At 40.5% G+C, this 20,415-nt stretch overlaps 1 protein-coding gene across 1 annotated transcript in view; it reads right to left on the bottom strand.

The window, feature by feature from the left end:
• The window catches only part of TRPM6 (transient receptor potential cation channel subfamily M member 6), a 138,946-nt gene extending 121,591 nt beyond the window's left edge, over window positions 1-17,355 (bottom strand). Inside the window, exon 1 of the mRNA XM_060300839.1 lies at window positions 17,020-17,355. Coding sequence (XP_060156822.1) covers window positions 17,020-17,355 — 336 coding nt within the window. The remainder of the gene's footprint in view (window positions 1-17,019) is intronic.
• Between the last annotated feature and the right edge of the window lie 3,060 nt (window positions 17,356-20,415).

Below are 20,415 nucleotides of genomic sequence, written 5' to 3'. Positions count from 1 at the left end.
AAATGAACACACTTAAAATAGAACTTCAAGAATCCATGTATACAATTTTCTCTCCAAGGTTGTAAACAGGAAACCTGTGCCATAACAAGAACATGGAAATATTCCTCCTGCAACTCCCATATCTTATCTCAAAACTACAGGAAAAGAAAAGCAGGCTTAATTTGCAAGTATTTCAAACAATTCTTCAATTTAGAACTTTACTTTTTCCCCCTACCTCATAACAGTAGCCTTTGCAATATACTCTTCAGCACATATGGAAGAGGTCCCCCCATGTTCAGTTCAACAGAGAACTATTAGGAACCATATGTTTGTTAGTTCTGATTCAATAGCCCAAATCTATTGAGACCAAATACTCAACATGTGTTTGCCACTTGGAGCAGCACATTGTCATTGACGGCAGAGAATATGTCATTTCTGCAACTATCATGACAGTCTTTAGAGACTGGGTGTTTTTTATATACTGGGGCAGGAGAGTTGTGTTTTAACTGTGGTTGTTATTTGGGGAAGGGAAAGGCAGAGGATAAAGAAGGGAAATAGTGTTGGTCTCAGGCTGTGTTGGCACAAATAGTTTGCCTTACCCTAAAATATAATCAGATTTTACATACAAGCCCAGCGCTGGGGAATAGCAAAGAAATGTCCAAAGACCAATCCTCTAATGGTAGCTATACATGAATTAATTCCTGATGTCACTGAAAGTATTTCTACACTGGGGCTTTTTAGGGTTTCCAGATAACAGATTCTTTCTCAGGGGAATCTCTGAGAAGGAATAGTCTTACAGGTATTCCTTGATTTAAAAAAAAATCCTTCTAAATGTACATGGATTTTTTTTTAAACATCCAGGGGACTGTGTGATTGGGGGTTGAAGGGCACACAGCTAACAAGTAATTTATTTTCTTTTTAAAAACTTTTCCATACTTAAAAAAATCTAACATTTAAAAAATACTTTTCAAGGTGAAACTACTTCCTTTTTATAGCCCCCACTCTAATATACATCACAGCACTCACAATGCTTAACTGCACCTATTCAGTTGTTTTTTCCTTAACATTATTGTAATCTACTTCAAGATAAGCATTAGTTTATTTATCATGGAATCTATAGCATGCAGGGAAGCACCAGAATGGATCAAATAGAGAAAATATTTTCAGACTCCAGACTGACATTTTTTATTTTCTCTACACAGTCCCTCCCTTGGAGCAAGGACCTCTTCAAACTGAGTGCCAGGCAGATGGATTTCCACAGTGCACGATCTGTTGGCTGGGGAAACTCATCAGTGCAAAGCCAGCCCGTATACTTTGAAGACTCAGCTCAGGGTCTCCTACAGGGTTTTGTCCACAATCTGAGGGATACCTTGGGGGACTCACTTGATCCAAGATTAAGAGTCTCAGGCAAAGGGCATCCAAACCTAAAATAATCCAAACCCAAGGATCTGGCTCGCCAACACTGCCACAAGTTGACCTCACTGGTTTTCCGGTAAATAATCTTTCCAGAAGGCAGCATTTAGGAGTACTTCATAAAGAACACAAAATAACCTTACGTGTTTTCTTCTCTTTGGGTAGTTAGAGGGCACTATTTGCTGGTAATGATTTCTTTTTTCTTTTCTTTTGTAACATCTTTAATAGAATGTTAACTAAATAACTCACAATTCCCTAAAATGCCACTTCTCCTGTTTAGGTGAGAAATTTATATGAAATTTTCATATACTGCCTTGTTGAGCAAAAGCATTTAGAACTTCAGAATGACTGTTTAGATTATATAAACTCATGAGTACATGAGTAAAACATTTATGAATTCTCCACAGAGTCTAATGGGGAATTAGAAGAACTCAACAGTGACCTACTTAGTAGAGCATATCATAAAAGTTCAAACTAAAATACCATACCCCATCCCTCCACTCCCCAGATTGGTGAAAGCCCTCTTTATGTTAGTCCAAGATCACAATTTCAAATGGCAATGAGAAGACATCCTTTCCTCTGTCACACATGCTTCAGCCTTATTCAGTATCCTAGGGAATTAAACTTGCAAACAAGATGTTTATAATTTCAGATCATGTGAAATCATTTTGATAAGAAGGGAAAAGGAAATGGGAGGTTTCCCTTTTGGGTGTTCTTTACAACTGCCCGTGGAAAGTGAAATACAGAGTTTAACTGAATGCTGGGCCTATTTGTTGTATAACCACTCTAATCTATTAAGGCTTCCAAGTTAGATATACTCAATTTCCAATTTCCACCCAGCAAAATATCCACAAATATGTTATCCAAGTACACAGATGGTCTTCATTTATGCTACAAATATCTTGTTAAATTATCCAAAACTTTACTAGGACTACATCCAAGTGAACTACATAGTCTAAAAAACAACTTCTTGGAGTGAAGCTTCACTATTCGTGGAGCTATACTCAAATAACTGACTTTTAGAAAACCCACCATCCTCTGAGACAATAAAGCCTTTATTGGGAATTACAGGTTAAAGGCAATTTCATTTATGTCATCCATAGTAAGCTTTATTTGTACAATGAAGATTACTTGTTTCATTTTCTAAGTGTAACACGGCAGAAAGAACAATGCTTCTTGAAATTCCATGCAGACACATACCACATATTTAACTTGGACAAATTCAAAATCTTTGCTAAAAGACTGAGAGAGGGCTTATCATATTGAGTGAAGTCAGTCAGACAAAGACAAATATTATATGATATCACTTATATGGAGAATCTAAAAAAGATACAAATGAATTTTTTTACAAAATATAAATAGACTAACAGACATAGAAAACAAACTTATGGTTACCAAAGGGGATAGCGGGGGTTGGGGGGAGGTGGGAGGGATAAATTAGGAGTTTGGGATTAACAGACACACACTACTATATATAAAATAGGTAAATAACAAGGACCTACTATATAGCACAGGGAACTGTACTCAATATCTTGTAATAATCTATAATGGAAAAGAATCTGAAAAAGAATACATGCATATATATGTGTGTGTGTGTGTGTGTGTGTGTGTGTGTGTATAGCTGAATCACTTTGCTGTACACTTGAAACTAATACAGCATTGTAAACCAACTATACTTCAATTTTTAAAAAGTGGAAAATAAAAAAAGAATGAAAGAGGACTAGAAGAAAAAGGTGCGAAGAAGATATAAAATGTTGAAGTATGGACAGTATCAATGCCATTCCACATTCAGGAGTATACTATGCCCAAGAGCAGCAGTTCTCAAACTTTTGGGGTTTAGGACTCCTTCACAGTCATTAAATTTACCAAGGACCTCCAGAAAGCTTTCACTTATAGAGTATAGCTACCAATATTTATGTATTCAAAATTAGAACTGGGACTTTTTAAAGTATTTACCCATTAGTTAATTTAAAAATAATTATGGTAAACCTATTACATGTTAAAATAAATAAAATATTTTTCACGAAAAATATTTTTAAAAGGTTTATGAGAAGAGCATTGTATTTTTGTCTGGCTTAAGACAGCTGGATTCTCATATCTGCTTCTGCATTCAATCTGTTACAAAGTGTTTTTGGTTGAAGTATATAAAAAGAATTGGCCTCACACAGACATGGAGTTGGAAAAAGAAAATAGTATTTTAATAGCCTTTTTAGATATTATGGATTTGTCATGTAACATCAGGAAAACTCCACTGTATGCTCATGATAGAATGAGTAAAACAGGGAAATAATGTACCGTTATAAAAATAATTTGGGGGGACTTTCCTGGTGTCACAGTTGTTAAGAATCCGCCTGCCAGTGCAGGGGACACAGGTTCGATTCCTGGTCCCGGAAAATCCCACATGCCGCGGAGCAACTAAGCCTGTGTGCCACAGCTATGAGCCTGCACTCTATAGCCCGCAAGCCATAACTACTGAGCCCGCATTCCTAGAGTCTGTGCTCCTCAACAAGAGAAGCCACCGCAATGAGAAGCCCTCGCACGGCAACGAAGAGTAGCCCCCGCTCGCCCCAACTAGAGAAAGCCCATGCACAGCAACGAGGACCCAATGCAGCCAAAAAAAACCCAATAATAATAATTTGGGGACTTCCCTGGTGGTCCAGTGGGTAAGTCTCCACACTCCCAACGCAGGGGGCCTGGGTTTGATCCCTGGTTGGGGAACTAGATCCCGCATACATGCCGCAACTAAGAGTCCACGTGCTGCAACTGAGTCTGCGTGACACTACTAAGAAGTGTGCATGCTGCAATGTAGATCCTGCCTGCCACAACTAAGACCCGGCACAGCCATAAATAAATAAATAAATAAATATTTTTAAAAAAGTAATAATTTTGATTTTGAGGACCTTTGAAAGGGTCTCAAAGATCCCAAGGAGTCCCCAGGGATACCACACATGAAAGACCACTGCCCCAAAGTGACTTCATAGGCAATAGGGTTGAGTGTGAGTGAGAGACAGGACCTACTGTTTCCTGGTTGGTCTCAGGTCCCACATGCATGCCTTAAGTCTGCCCATCTCATCGCAATGATTGCACTGTAGTATTTCAACATCCCTTATTTAATCTGGTGCTCAACTGAAGAAAGTTCCAACATAGAGAAAAAGCAACTAGAGACCAAATCTTCACGTACTTCTCTTTCTAAGCAATGTAAGGGACTTTTGAAGGATAATTTTGACTGCATTCATTTTTAACTTAACAGCTGACTTTAGTACCTACCACATCCTTCCTCCCAAAGATGTCATTGAAGCATGATGAGTGTGGTTATCAGCCCTCCAGAACCCATAGGCAGCATATATTATATCAGTTTACCCACTCTTCCTTTAAAATATTGATACCGCTAAGAATAATAGCTTCATTCATTCATTCCTTCAAAATACTTTGATGGGCATATCACATGGTTGTAATAAAAATAAATAAAATTGTGTCCCAAAGACCAACACCAAAAGAGAAGAAACTATGTTTACTAATAGATACCAAGTATGGCACAAGAGCAAGCTGTGGGACTCCTTGGAAGTGGAAATCCCTTCTGTCCGCCAGTATCTGGGGAGTCTTCATGGAGGACACAAAACTCAGGAAAGTCCTTGAAAGATGACAAAGGTTTTGAAAGGTGGTTGATGAACTTCGGTGGTGGTTAGAAATGCAGAGATTTAGGCCTGGGGGAGAATCCAGAGGACAACAATGTTAAGGTATGGCAAAAGCCACAGAGTCACTGGGGAGCAGAGAACAGAGAAGATAAAAGAGCCAGGAACCTCTGGGAGCATCTAAGCATAGCGTGTAGAAGGGTTCAGGGAATGAAAACAGAGTTACGAATCAGGATGGTAACATGATACCTGAAGTTAAGAAGGGAGAAAGTTTTTCTCTTTAATAAAAATGTTTGCATTATTTCAAAAATAGGTAGTTTCAAAGAAAAACTGAGAAGTGTTTAATATTGAAAACAAAGTAAGGAGGACAATTTTTTGTCCATGACAAACAAATAGATTGAGAGAGAGTCAGGAAATAGGTTGTAAAACAGAGAAGAAAGCTAGTGTAAGATATCCTTGGGAGAAAGAAATAAAAACAGCCACTAGACCAACAAAGTAAAGCAAAAGCCAACGTTAACGCAGACTTTCATATATGCCAAGGGCTGGGCTAAATGCTTTATGGGCTAGCTAAAGTAATATTCACAACTGTGAGATAAATACAGTGATTATCACCTCTACAGAGGAGGAGCAGTTTCTATCAAATACCAGCACCAGCATTCTTTTACACTATGTTTAATAGGCAACGTTGAAAGAAAGTTTATCTTATGTTACGAAAGTTTGAACCTTGTATGTAGATAAAAGAGAGTGAAGATGCAAGAGAGAATAAAAATGACTTGAGACTTTGGCGGTGGCGGTGGGGGGCGGGGAGCAGGGGAAAAAAATGGTATGAATAACCAAGGAGGAAGGCTCAGCCTTGAAGAAAATGCTTCCTCTTCTGACAGACGCAAGGAGTGGAGTGGCAAACTTTCCCTTCTTGGTAATTTTGCCCCAGACCCTATAATCAATGTTCTATAGAAAGTCATAGACCATTTAGCTCAGACGGCTGCAAATCTCAGCATTCTCCTTTGCTCATCTTAACCAGAGAGAAAGGAAGGCAGGAGATACACGTGCAGTCACAGTTCCCCTTTCTATTACCAGCTCTCTACAGTACAACATCAGTACAGTACAGTATGTATTCTGTGAAACACAAAGCATATGAAATGCTCTCTCAGTAGAGGATCCACCCAACTTAAAAGATAGACGGGGAACACCAATAGTATCCCACTGATCACCCTATGGAGAAACTGCCACACAATATTCCAGGAATGTCCCTCATATACTAACCAAAAATGTGTGCCCCAGGTTATGGGGGTCTGCAGACAACTAAACTGAGGCAATAGGAATTTAGAATAAAAAATAAGAGTATGGCTTCCCTGGTGGCGCAGTGGTTGAGAGTCCGCCTGCCGATGCAGGGGACACGGGTTCGTGCCCCGGTGCGGGAAGATCCCACATGCCGCGGAGCGGCTGGGCCCGTGAGCCATGGCCGCTGAGCCTGCGCGTCCAGAGCCTGTGCTCCGCAACGGGAGACGCCACAACAGTGAGAGGCCCGCGTACCGCAAAAATAAATAAATAAATAAATAAATAAGAGTAAATGTAATTGGAGATTAATGGGCAGTCAGGGCAAGGTATAATGAAAGGAAAGGAAGAGGGGAGCAAAAGCAAGGTGAGTGTGTTTTCTTCTCTAGTCTGTAAGAAATCTCTATCAGCAAACTGGAGAAATACTGTTCTTCCTGGGTAATTCACCCCAGGGGTTGTTAAAATAATTTCCAGCCGTCCAGTTGTGCGGATGTAAATTTTCATTCCTTTAGCTACATTTAGGTAGCTAAATGTACTTCCATTAAAAAAATTAATTATAATTACTTTAGGTAAACATTTTACAACTGTGTGCCTAATTGCTACATAGCAAAAAACAAACAAAACATATTTGCTATAATGTTATAATTGTTAAAATGCCGCTCTTAGTTCTTTTACTCTAAGCCTGTACTCTATCATTCATGGAACATGTAAGCCAGGCCCCATTAACTTTTTCTTAACAGGGAATTTTGCAAAGTATAAAAGCCACCAGTACAACAGATAAGAAAGAAGAAAATGTTTTCTGCTCATACAGGCACATGGAAGTATTATGACTCTATAGAACAGATAAACTATCCATTGTTTCCCTAAATATATTAAATCAAGGATCATCTTTGAGGATATCACACACTTGTTTCCACAGGATGCAATTTTGATAAATTCCTTTCCAAGAGTTTTCTACCAGTTATCAACTAAGAATATTCCCTCCCCTAAATCTTATATCTTAATATAAGATTTTTGCCTTCATCTTTAGGATTTTTTAAAAAATATCTTTGAGATGTTTAACTTAATTTAAAAGATAGAAATCATAAAGATTTTTATCTTAATTTAAGCTGAGAGATTTAGGGTAGGGTACTAATCAGGTTGGTTTTTTTCTTTGTCTCAAAAAAAAAAAAAAATCACATCCAGAACAAAAAATTCCCCTAAAATTCAAGGAGGAAAAAGATGTTTTAATGGAATGAGGGTAGTCCAGTAAGTTGAGAATCAGAAGTCTGTCAGTGGGGTACCAAGAATTCTGTAACAGTTGTTGGCAGATATGAAATCTCATTTGCTAGGAAAAGATTTCCCAACTTCTGTTTCTGGCTGTTATACTTGATTTTCAAAGTGCCAGTGTTGTTGTTTAGAAACTGACTGTACTTTTGATGCAATTCAGGAAGGAAAAGGGAACATAGCTACTGCACAATGCCTTTCTCTAAGTCATTGAGAAGCCAAACTACACAACAGGTTTTCATTTTCACTGGGTTTTGATTATTAAGACATTTCTTCTGCATTTAATTTCTTCTGCTATTTTAAGATGAGAAGAAATATACTCTATCCATAAGGAAGAGACCTTGAAATGACCTAAAAAGGCAATTCTAAGAGAGTGATTAAACAAAAGAAAAGCAGCTTTTTTCTTTAAAGAATGTGTTGCTCAAATGCTCACCTATTTTGTGATTGATTGTATTATAAAGAAGAATGTTCTACCTTAGTCACCTCCAGCTGCAAACTGAGGAAGACTCTCTCCCTTAACTAAACGTGAGTCAGGCTCTTTCTGACTTGAGCCCTCTTTCTAACTAGGCCCCAAACTTGGGCTCTGTCCTTGGCCCACTTAGTCCATTTTTATCAAGAATTCTGCTGAGTTAATTCAGCAAAAATCTCCCACGCTTGCTATCTGATCACTCTACTCTGGCCCACCTTCAGCAAGAATCCTGTTGAGTTGGTTTAGCAAGAATCCCCCTAGCCTTGATGTTTCCTCTTGACCCTTCTCCATCCACTGACCCCATCTTGCTCCTTGGCAATAAATCTCCACTTTCCTCGTATTTGGAGTTGAGCCTGATCTCTCTTCCCTCCTGCAAAACCCACATTGCAGTCATTTTTTCTTGACTGGTCTTCCTTGCTATCTTTAACAATGTCATGAAAAAATTTTCTTTAACAAAATCCACACGACACACACACACACACACACACACACACACACACACACACACGAATCATTATCTGTGAGTCAGAGAATAAAACTGACAAAATATTGGGATTCCAATAATTCTCAGAAACTCTCTCCTGGCCTGAACCTTACAGAGCTCTTCTCTTCATTTAAACTGAAATGAAAGACTCTGACATCAAGGAGACCCCACAGAGAAGGGCCTCAGAGGTCCTGCTCTGGGTAAATGGCTCCTTTTCCTTCATCTATCACCCTGCTTTTCACACTCAGTATTTGCTGAACCCAAACACCAGCCAGCAAGATGCACTTTCCATCTGAAATGTCTCCACTAAAAGAGTTGTTTCTCAAAATGTGGTTTCTCTTTCAAAGGTAGTGGCTGTAAGGGACTTCCCTAGCGGTCCAGTGGTTAAGACTCCACACTTCCAATGCAGGAGACGTAGGTTCGATCCCTGGAGAGGGAACTAAGATCCCACAGGCCATGCGGTGTGGCCAAAAAAAAAAAAAAAAGGTAGCGTCTGTAAGCAGCTCAAGAAACCAAAACATGAGCCGGAAAGGCTTGCCTTTATTTCATCCAAGAACAAAGATCCAATCCGCAAAGACTTATGTCAATTCACTGACTCCCTCCTAGTTTGTCTTTCTTAAGACTGTCTTAGGGAATTCCCTGGCAGTCCAGTGGTTAAGACTCCACACTCTCACTGCCCCGAGAGGACCTGGGTTCAATCCCTGGTCGGGGAACTAAGATCTTGCAAGCCGAGCGGCATGGCCAAAAAAAAAAAAAAAAAGACTGCCCTAAAGACTCTAGCTAATACTATAAAGCGTTTAAATCTTAAGACTTTGAACCCTCTTTGTTTTAATCCAACAATATCTACTCACTTGACCTGATCACAGAGCAAAACTGCCTACTTGGAACCTGAGTTTCTCTAGGCCAGATAAGGACAAAGATGGGGGGGTTTGTTTTTTGTTTGTTTTAAATCACTTTAAAGCAGACACTAACAGTGGTGACAAAGGTTAGACAGGATTAACTGATCCAGGCTAAGGATCTCTAAAGTACCCTCTGGACTTAAATCCTTCTGGAAGGAAAATTCTCTTTCCTAAGATTACAGATTCATTTTACAAAAAAACTCTTGGCTCTTTCAAAGATCAGTAGAGGAAAACTGTTTTTTCCAGAAAGATGAAAGCTGTTTTCATATGCAAAGACCAACCTGCTCCACTATAAGCTAATAACCTGTTCTGTTCTATAAGATAATATAACTAGTGGGTAGCTTAGTCAGGTGGGTTACTGTAACAGAATACCATTGGCTGGGTGGCTTATACCACAAACATTTATTTCTCAACGTTTTAGAGGCTGGAAGTCCAAGATCAGGGTGCCCTCATGGTTGAGTTCTGGTGAGAACCCTCTTCCTGGTTTACAAAGGCCACCTTCTTACTGTATCTCCACATAGCAGAGAGCACTCATCTCTCTTGTGTTTCTTCTTATAAGGACACTAATCCCATTCATGAGGGCTCCTCTCTCAAGACCTAATTACCTTCCAAAGGTTTCACCTCCAAATAACATCACATTGTAGATTGGAACTTCAACATATGAACTTTTGGGGGGCACAAACATTTAGTCTACAGTAGCAACTTAAGAATTCATTTAGCACTTTCTATGTACCCACCTGCCCAACGCAAAGCACATTGTTTATATTAACTCTGCCCAAGAGCATGTGGGAAGTAGGTGCAGTTATTATCTCTGTTTTACAAATGAGGACACGGAGTCAGAGAGGTTGGGTGATTTTCCCAAGAACACAACAGCTCATAAAAATAACACTAGGATTCAAACATAGGCAGTCAGATTCAAGTTCATGCCCTTAACAACTTCATTTCACCATCATTTACCCCCAGAATTTGCACCTGTATTAATTCTTGAAGCTGAATAGTGTTTTAGGGTTTACAAATCACATTCCTGAACATCTGATCCTCATACAAATCCCATGAGGTCCTTAATAGATAATAATGAGTGAAATCAAGTATATGAAGTGCCCAGAAAAATCTCCACTTTATACCACATCCTCTGTGGGTATCCTTAGACCCATAGAGAGATATCAAGAGGGTCAGGAATCCCTAGAAACTGTATAACAACTTTTGTGTGGATATGAAGATGGGCATTTCTCATAAGAAAATCTCAAGAGCTGGATCAAAAACAAGTGCCACACTAAGGGTCTGAATACACTCTTCTCCAAAGAAGGTATACAAATGACCAGTGAACACAGGAAAAGATTCTCAACATCACTAGTCATTAATCATTTAGATGCGAATCTAAGCCACAATGAGATACCTCTTCACACCTACTAGGATGGCTATAATCAAAAGTTCAGACAATACAAAGTATTGGCTAGGATGGGGAGAAACTGGAACTCTCATAGATTGCTGGTGGGAATTTAAATGGTGCAGCTGCTGTGGAAAACAGTCTGGAGGTCCCTCAAAAGGCTAAACATGGAATTACCATATGATCCAGCAAGTCCATTTCTAGGTGTCTACCCAAGAGAAATGAAAACATATGTCCACACAAAAACCTGTACACAAATGTTCATAGCAGTATAGACAAAGAAGCAAAAACAACAAAAATATCCATCAACTGATGAATGGACAAATAACATGTGAGGCACCCACACAATGGAATATTATTCAGCAATACAAAGGAATGAAGTACTGATACATGCTATGACACATACCAGTACTTGAAAATGTTATGCTAAGTGAAAGAAATCAGTCACAAAGGCATACGTATTGTATGAGTCTATTTATATAAAATGCCCAGAATAGGCAAATCTACAGAGGCAGAAAGTACATCAGTGGTTGCCTAGGGCTAGTGGAGATGGAGGGATTAGGGATTAACAGCTAAGGAGTGTGAGGGATGATGAGTATGTTCTAAAATTGACTGTGGTGAAGAATGCACAACTCTGTGAAGATAATAAAGTCATTAAATTGTATACTTTAAGTGTGTAAATTATATGATATGTGAATATATCTCAATAAATCCGCTAAAAAATTTTTAAGGAGGGAGTGGCACAGACAGAAAGAGAGAAAAGCCCCAAAATAAACCTATAAATAATTTGGGTTTAACCATAGTAGAAAACGAAATACAGATATACTTCTGCCCACAGGCAGAAAGCAGGCCACAAATGTGTTTTGTTCAGTCCATAAAGGTGTTTTCAAAAATCTTTGAAGCAACTAGTAAAATGTAAAAACCCAGGGGTTTCACATTCAAGAAAGAATCTATACATCTGCATTTTCCTCAACAAGGAAAGTTTAAAAAATAAAATTTAATTTAAAAATAAATAAATAACCAGAATCTGGCAATACTAGGCTTGCATTCCAACTTTGCAACAATCTGCTAAGGCCAAGGGTGGGCAGCCATTTTTAGACAGAGCTTACGCTGGCCAGTAAGCCTGAGTGCCCAGCAGGTCAGGTTTCCACTCTACTTTGAGTTTTTGAGTCGATTATCTATTGCTTTTATCAGATTGTCAAAGGAATCTCTAACTCAAAGCACATTCAGAGACCTTAGAAAGAAGTGGCAGGCAAATAGTGGCCATTTGCTTTATAGATAAGGAAACCGACCTAACTTGCCCGAGGCCAGAAGAGTGCCGCAATCAGCAGTAAAACTACTTTTTCTGACTCTTGGTTTCTTTCATTAGTCTTCTGGCCTCCCTGCTGATATTTCTAGAGACTCTACAATTACCATATCCTGTTCCTTTTTCGGCAGCAACTGAGGGAAATTAGTGAGAAAGGAAAGAACTTGCTAGGTATTCCAAAATGGCATATGATTTTCAGGCTCTTGATCTTCTAATCACAAACAAATTTTGCCTGGACTTAAATGTCTCTGGTTTGTGTGGGCAACCTGAGCCGTCCTCCTGGCCCATAGCCCAAGGAAGATAAAGAGAATGTTAAACTCTCAGGACAGGGAAAGACTCCCAAGAGTGTATATTCTCCAATGTTACCAGTAGCCCTGCTACAGAAAGCGCAAGTTCCTAATAAACAGGAATGGTTCTTCCCCTGGGCCAGGTGGTTTGCTCATGTCAAAAATGACTATTTACAAGAAGCTCCGAGTGCACAATAGGCTAAGTGAGGAGAGAACTTTGGTTGTTCATAGTCATTCACCCCACTGGGCTTTGAGTCTGCCTGGAAAGAAATTCCATATGATGCCCACATATGGCTGGGAGAGGTGGAAGAATAAAGAACAACCCAATTCACCAGGCTGATCTCTCCAATCAAAACTCAGCACATTTGCAATCCCGGGATATCTGACCCTTACCCGATCTTGGAGTGCTTCAAGATCCAGAGCCAGCAAATGGCAGAGGATCATTGCACATCAGGGCCGGGGCTGGAAAGCAAATGTCAGCTGGGAAAATGCAGGAAAACCAGGGCTAGGGAAGGTACCTGTCTGTGCCATGGAGTAAAAGTCGTCTTTTCCAATCAAAACAGACCAAAAGGTTCTTGCAAAGGCACGTGCTTACAAAGCCTGAGAAAGAATGAAACCTCTAAGGCAAACAAAATGACCACTTCTCACTGCTCCCAATTGTGTAACTCTGAAATAGTCTCAAAGTTTATCTGTGCTATAAACAACTTAGGAACCTTTTCCCCAGAGATATGGAAATGCCAACACTCGTGGAAAAAGGAAAAGCAGCATTGGGCTGCCCCCGACAAGGGGACATGCTAAAGGTTCTGGTGCCAAGTCCATCAGAAGAGTTTCCAGGGCAGTGCATTGTTGCCCACTCCCCAAGCCCTGGAAAAACCATGATTTCAGGCAAAAGCTGAACCCAGCTGAAAGCAGGTTCAATCATGAATTCAAAGTATAGGACATATCCCACTGTGGAATTTGTGTCAAATTTTTCTTATTTTTTTTAAATTGTGGTAAAATACACATCATGTACAATTTACTATCTTAGCCATTTTATAGTGTGCATTTTAGTATTACTAACTATATTTTTATTTTTGTGCAATCAATCTCCAGAACTTTTTCATCTTGCAAAAATGCAGCTTTACACCCATTAAACAACTTCTCATTTCCATGTCTGCTCAAGCTCTAGCAACCATCATTCTACTTCTTTCTGTGCATTGAACTACTTTAGACACCTCATATAAATAGAACAATTCAAGATCTGTCTTTTCATGACCAGCCATTTCATTTTGCATAATGTCCTCAAGGGTTATCCATGATGTTGCATGTAACAGGATTTCCTTCCTTTTTAAGGCTGAATAATATTCCATTGTATGTATATATCACATTTGTTTATTCATAAAATCTATTTCTGTATCTCAGGGATATGATTCTGTTGCTCTGGTGGTACACAAGTTATAGAGTTCAATTTGTAATGGTCACGATTTTATACAGAGAAAGAGACAGACAGATAGACAGACTTGATTGAATGATGTTTGTACTCCAGGAGAGGAAAAACAAGCTAACTAAAGCTGCAGCTGAGCTCAATTCCATCATCTAGAACCATCTCACTATCCCTCTTTACCCTAAAAATAAAAGTTTTGTTAACTGCATATTCCCAGGTCCTGGGAACAGGACTTAGCATACAGTTGACACTCAGTAAATATTTGTTGGCTGAGTGAATCTAGAAGAGTGATTGCTCAGAAAATGCTATATGCTTGATCTTGATTGATCCAGCTCATCTGAACATATGAGCCAAGAAAGGATCAATATGTATTGACATGGAAAGATGTCCAAGAACTATTTTTAAAGGAATCAGGTTGCATATCAATAAACAGTATAATTCCCTTTATGCAAAAGCAAATGCACAAATCAAAACAATAAATACATACATATATAATAATATACCTAAATAATATGCTACAAACCCAATGGTTTGATTACCTCTGGATTGAAGGGCAATGAGGACAAAGGATAGAAAGGGAATTTTCTGTTTGAATTTCTGTTTGTAGTGTTTTAATTATTTACCAAAAGAACTTATCTTTGTATTGTTAGTGGAACTTTTTTAAGGAAAAAAAATCTGGAAGGATAATATGTCATAAGAATACATTGATTCATTCTCATGACATATAGCACAGATAACTCTGCTCAATGTTATGTGGCAGCCTGGATGCAAGTGGAGTTTGGGGGAGAATGGATACATGTATATGTATGGCTGAGACGCTTTGCTGTGCACCTGAAACTATCACAACATTGTTAATCAGCTATACTCCAATATAAAATTAAAAAAAATTTTTTTAAAGAATATGTTGATTCAGTTTACCTTACATGTACCCTTTCTCAGAGACCTACTGGAGAATGTGCTCCACCAAAACAATGGGAAATAATCAAGAAAGAAGAAGACATGGGATATAAGAAACAGGATCCAGCATAAGAGAGAGGCAAAGGGAATCTCCAAAATTATGGTAAAAAGAGAAGTAACAGCTGTGTATCCAACATCAAGGGCTACCATTCTGGACAGGCAAAGCAGGTCAAAGAGCAGTATTCAACAAGATAAAATTGACTGAAATAGCTGTTGCACTGGAAGATCTTGAGAGAAGATTTAGACAACTGGCAAAAAACCTGTGGTTAAATTAGTGAAAGCTCCATAGAAAATTCTGCAAACACACACAGAAAGACAGCTCTGGGGGAAACAATAGTAAGGAAGGGAAAGTAATCATGTAGTACATAATCCGGTTCTTAATAGTGGATAGGAAGGCATAGTAATGTTGACTGAACTAAATATTGACCTAAATAAAAATTATGAGTTAGCTATATTCTGAAGATAGATGGAAAGAACAGGAAGGATGCATGTGAGTGGTAGGTGAAGGAACTCAAAAGAAAGCTAAATACTCATATTCCACGCTGGAAAGACAGTACATGATGACTAAACCTGAAAAATCAAGAGGGAGCAATATAAGCATTATTTAGAGACCCAAAGAAGTACCAACTAGCCAGAAGAGATGAACATGACTGCTCTTTCTGAAAAGAAGAAAATGGTAGAGGTTCTGCTGTTTTTAGTAATGAAACTTATGGAATTATTTGTCTCAGAACTATGTGTATATACAACTTCAGTCAAACTAAGAAGTAAAAAAGAGAAAAATCACAACTGAGACCCACATCACAATACCTTCTAACCATGCTTTTTTTTTTTTTTTAAACAGGAAAATAGTTGCTGTGTAGATTTCTGATGTGACACAAAGAAATAACAGTTACAGGTAGGATGGCCACTTTCAGTTCCAATACTGGAAGATTCTACCCGAAGTGTGAAGAGAATCATTCTGAAAATGGTTGGGCTTTCCAGCCTATACGGAAAACCCATGATAAAAAACCCAGGGTGAAAGAAAAAGAGGCAAGACATATTTCAGGTCCAATACTTACCAAATGCTTGAGTTTTGGCATAGAAGTCCTGCCAAAAAAACTTAGCTATGATAGAGAATTGTAAATGGGCAAGATAAGACCAAAATTTGTGGCAAATCATCAATATTCTGCCTGGGTCTTTCCCTCTCCTCTGGGGTACAGTCAACTCAACATGTTATTCACACCCTTGTCTATTAAAGCAAGTCTAATACTTTCTGAGGGTACTAATCCCCAATTTTGGCCCCAAAAAGTAGGTTCCCGCTGGGTTCCATCTCAAATGATTTTCAACTCCCCAACCCCGTGGTGGTGGTGGTGAGGGATACCTAAGAAACAGTCAGATTCTCACCAAACCCAGGTGTCAGGCCAGAGTATCTAATGCTTTATCAGTTATGGAAGAATCCAAAGCAAATGAAACACCAAAATTTGTACATAGGGAGAAAGAAATTGAAGAACTCAATTCCCACATTGGAAGTTAATAATGAACCACCCTCTCCCTAGGAAAAAATGCTCAAAATCCTGTGTGTGATATCCATATTCTTAGTGTTTTAAAGCACTTGCCTGGGTTCCAATCCTAACTCCGTTCTTCTCCCTCAGCTTCATTTTCCTGTTAACCGGTGGGGTGGGAGTGGGTGGGTGGTAATACTTAGATCTCATAGGATTATTGCCTGGATGAAATAATAACAACCAAACTTTTGCAATCCACTAAATATATTACGCATTATTCTAAGCGCATTGCATATATAGCATCTCATTTAATGTTCAAATTATAACTATTACCCCATTTTCCAGATGAGGAAGACAAAGCACAGAGGTTCAGTAACTTGCTCAAGATCGTAGCTAGTGGTGGAGCAAAGAGGCTAATTCAGGTGAACTGGCTCCAAAGAAAGTACCAACAACCGGACTATGCCGAAATGCAAGAAATAAAATGTGCACCATAAATGGTACTTATTCACACACCACGTGTGCCAGTCCAAAAAATAGGTTAAGTGACAGGCAGTTTGAGGCTTGGCAGCCTTGCAAGAGACCAAGGCATGACCAGGGCCTCCACTCCTCTCCCTAACTCCCCAAGCTCCCCAGAACTTCCCATCGCGCTTGGGACTCAGGGCTTCGAGGCTGCGAGTCCTGGTAGCTGGAAGTAGAGGGTGGAGCGGAGGCGGGGGAGGCCGGGGGTAGTGGGGGAAGGTGGTTGGGACGCCGGCGTTTACCTTGACCTGCACTCTCATCGCTCCGGGAGTCCGGGGCGCTGCGCGCGGGGACGCGCAGAGGCGCAAATAGCGGGCTGGCACTTCTGCCGCCGCCACCGAGAGCCGCGACGACGTCCCGTCCCCTAGGTCTCCGCCGCCCAGATGTGGCCCTCTGCTCCGGACCGAGCCTTCTCTCCTACCCGCAGCCGACTCACGCCACGTCCGGTCTCTTCCGCCACCGACCCAGAGCGGAACCACAGAGCTGCCTCCTCTCCCGGGACGCGTCCCCACCGCCCTAAGCAGAATCCCCCGCCCCGTTAGGTTTCCGCTCGGATACCACCTCCGCGCTGGCCCCATTCCAGCTCCGGCAACCGGGCTGTGGGGCGTGCCCTTAAGTAAGTGTCCTACGGTAGCCGAACCCTCAGATATGTTAATCAGACCCGCGTGGAGACCACAGGACTTGAGCGCAGGTATTTCGTAAATCCCAGCTATGCCAGATCCTAGTTAGATATCTTGTGGCTGGCCCCACCTAAAGCACCCAGGGCCCTGGGCTCAGATCCGGTAAACCGCCTAAGGCGCTTTGCCCCGCCGGCTGGTAGCCCACCATACCTGTAAGCGCTCCTCCGCAGAGCGAGCTGTCATCCTGGACTTGCAGGCCCGCCGCCAAAGCCTTGTCTGAGCTTCTGACTTATGGAGTCAGATTGGGGCTCCACCTCCGCACGCTGCCTTTTACAGCCCTACAGATTTGTCTTTTGGCCTCAGTTACCTCAGTGTAGAAAGGAGGTGATTCCGACCTTACCTGGATCAAAGAGTAGAGGAAGGGTCAAATGCGATTTTCATCATCATCATCACACATGTATTTAATTGTACTGTTATTGTTGAGTCAGTGTGGTGTGGGGAGGACACAGGAGGTTTAACCTAACAACCAGCAGTTAACTAACTGGGAGTTACTGGGTGTTAGGTGACCTCTCTGGGCCTGGGTTTATCTACACAGCAGGAAGGATAGCAAATAAATCCCCTTTCCTCAGAGGCTATACTGAAATCCATAAAATACAATCAAAAGCTTTGTGATTTCTGTTATTTTCGGTGGGCTGCTCTGGCTAGTCGGTCTTAATTAAGGCTGTGGTCAGTTACTACAGGTGAATCCCAGTATGCTGGCAGAGGTGATGCTCACTTATTACAAGTGTTGTAATTAACAATGCTAGCCATTCGTCCCTGATTTCAAATTAGGACCACCTGTCCTTTTAGTCCATTCTGGACTTCTGCCCAGTGAGCTCACATTTGCTGACACTTTTTTCAGCCTGATTTCTTTATGTGGTTTTCATTTTTCTTTGTTAGAAAACTTGAACATCTCATATATGTATTAACATTTTGTTGTTGTTTGTTTTTCTATTAATCCATTGAATCTCATTCTCCTTGACCCAGCTCCCTCAAAATGTTAATGATCTGTGAGCAGTTAACAGATTCAGAAGCCCCCCTAAGGCAAGTAAGCACCTCTTGATTGGTGTTTCTCCATACATCTCCCCTGTTAGGTCTGTCACAGCACTAGAGACTGGGAACTCTCAGAAATCTGCAGACCCACCAAGAAGACTAGACGTTTGGAACTCAAGATTCTTAGGAGTGTTGGTGCACTGTAATTACCATCTTCCAGTTTAAACTCTTTGGTAAATTTACATGTTAGGATGGTCATATATTCTTTTCAGATCAAGCTTCAAGGCAGAGAGTCTAAAATATCAGGACAATTCCAGGGCTTAAGGTATCTGGTGTCCTAGTTTGCAAGCTGCCTTTGGTTCCCAGGCTGTATCAGAAACACCTGAGGCATTTGTTAAACGTGCAGATTCCCTAGCCGCCCCCACCCCACCTAGACCATCTGTATCAGAATGTCTGGGGTGGGGCCCAGGAATCTGTATCTTTCACAGGCGTCTCACACAACTTGAAAGCTTGCGTAAAAAAATCTCCTGGCCATAAATATATCTTTGCCAAGCGGCTAGCAATGAAATTTAAATTTTAGGGTGTTCATTAGTAGTCTAGTGTGGTTTAATTCAAGTCAACAAATATTTCCTGAACACAGACTGTTTGTCAGGCATCCTGCTGGGTGCTGGGAAAACAAAGATGAATACGGCATTGTCCAGTCTGCAAGGAGTTCGAGTTTATAGAGGGAGGAGGGACAATCAAAAGTGAAACTGTACCTGGGGCACCATTGGTAAGACTCATCAACATAAACAGAAATTCTCACTTGTTTGCCCTCCCTGATCCCTTTCTCCCTCTTCCCATTCTTTTCTCCTATGTTTTCTTCTTTATCAGATCTTCATTTTTTACCCTGAACATTGTAAATGTTTTATTCCTGATCTAACGTGGTTTTAAGACACTACTCTAAAGTTATTTTAAAGTCAACCTAATGATTTCAAAATGGAGGGAAACAGCTGATTTTTCAGCAGAGAAAAATGGTATGAGAACATTTTTTTTATATGTGAAGATCTTTTTTGTTTGCTTTTGGTTTTTGCTGTGTTGCATGGCTTGCAGGGTCTTAGTTCCCCGACCAGGGCTTGAACCCATGCCCTCACAGTGAAAGCACATAGTCTTAACCACTGTACCAGCAGGTAATTCCCTATATGTGAACATCTTGATGAGTCCCAGTTATCGGAGACTACTAAGGAATAGTTTCTAATATATGCACTCTTCTCCTAAAGAAAATCTTTAGAAGCTTGGATTTGGTTTTGGTTCATTTTCATTTATTTGGATAGGGCTGAGGGTTGTTGGGGGGAGTTGCACAGTAATACTTCCCAGCCTCTCTGGACAGCCCAGGGGGAGAAAACAGAGCAATAAATAACTCTATTTCTGGGACTTCCCTGGTGGTGCAGTGGTTAAGAATCCGCCTGCTAATGCAGAGGACATGGGTTCGAGCGCTGGTCCGGAAAGATCCCATATGCCGCAGAGCAACTAAGCCTGTGTGCCACAACTACTGAGCCTGCGCTCTAGAGCCTGCGTGCTACAGCTACTGAAGCCCCCGCACCTAGAGCCCGTGCTCCACAACAAGAGAAGCCATTGCAATGAGAATCCCATGCACCACAACAAAGAGTAGCCCCCACTCGCTGCACTCGCTGCAACTAGAGAAAGCCCACTTGCAGCAACGAAAACCCAATGCAGCCAAAAATAAATAAAATTAAAAAAAAGAAATTACTAACTGCATAAAAAAAAACAGAAAAAATAACTCTATTTCTTTGCACCAAGAAGAAAGAGTACCATGGGAAACTCTTGCCCAATGCATCATGGTATATTATTATCTCGTGTTCATGGTTTTCACTGTGGGTGGCCACCACAACTTTCAGAAGCATAAAGGAAACAAAATAAATGCAGTGGCATTCTAAAGTAGGTAATGGAAAGGATGATAAACCTAGAGGGCATTCCACAAGTGGG

This window comes from Globicephala melas, chromosome 6 (genome assembly GCF_963455315.2).
Source record: "Globicephala melas chromosome 6, mGloMel1.2, whole genome shotgun sequence".
Taxonomy (NCBI): domain Eukaryota; kingdom Metazoa; phylum Chordata; class Mammalia; order Artiodactyla; family Delphinidae; genus Globicephala; species Globicephala melas.
This window is presented reverse-complemented; position numbering and strand designations above follow the sequence as displayed.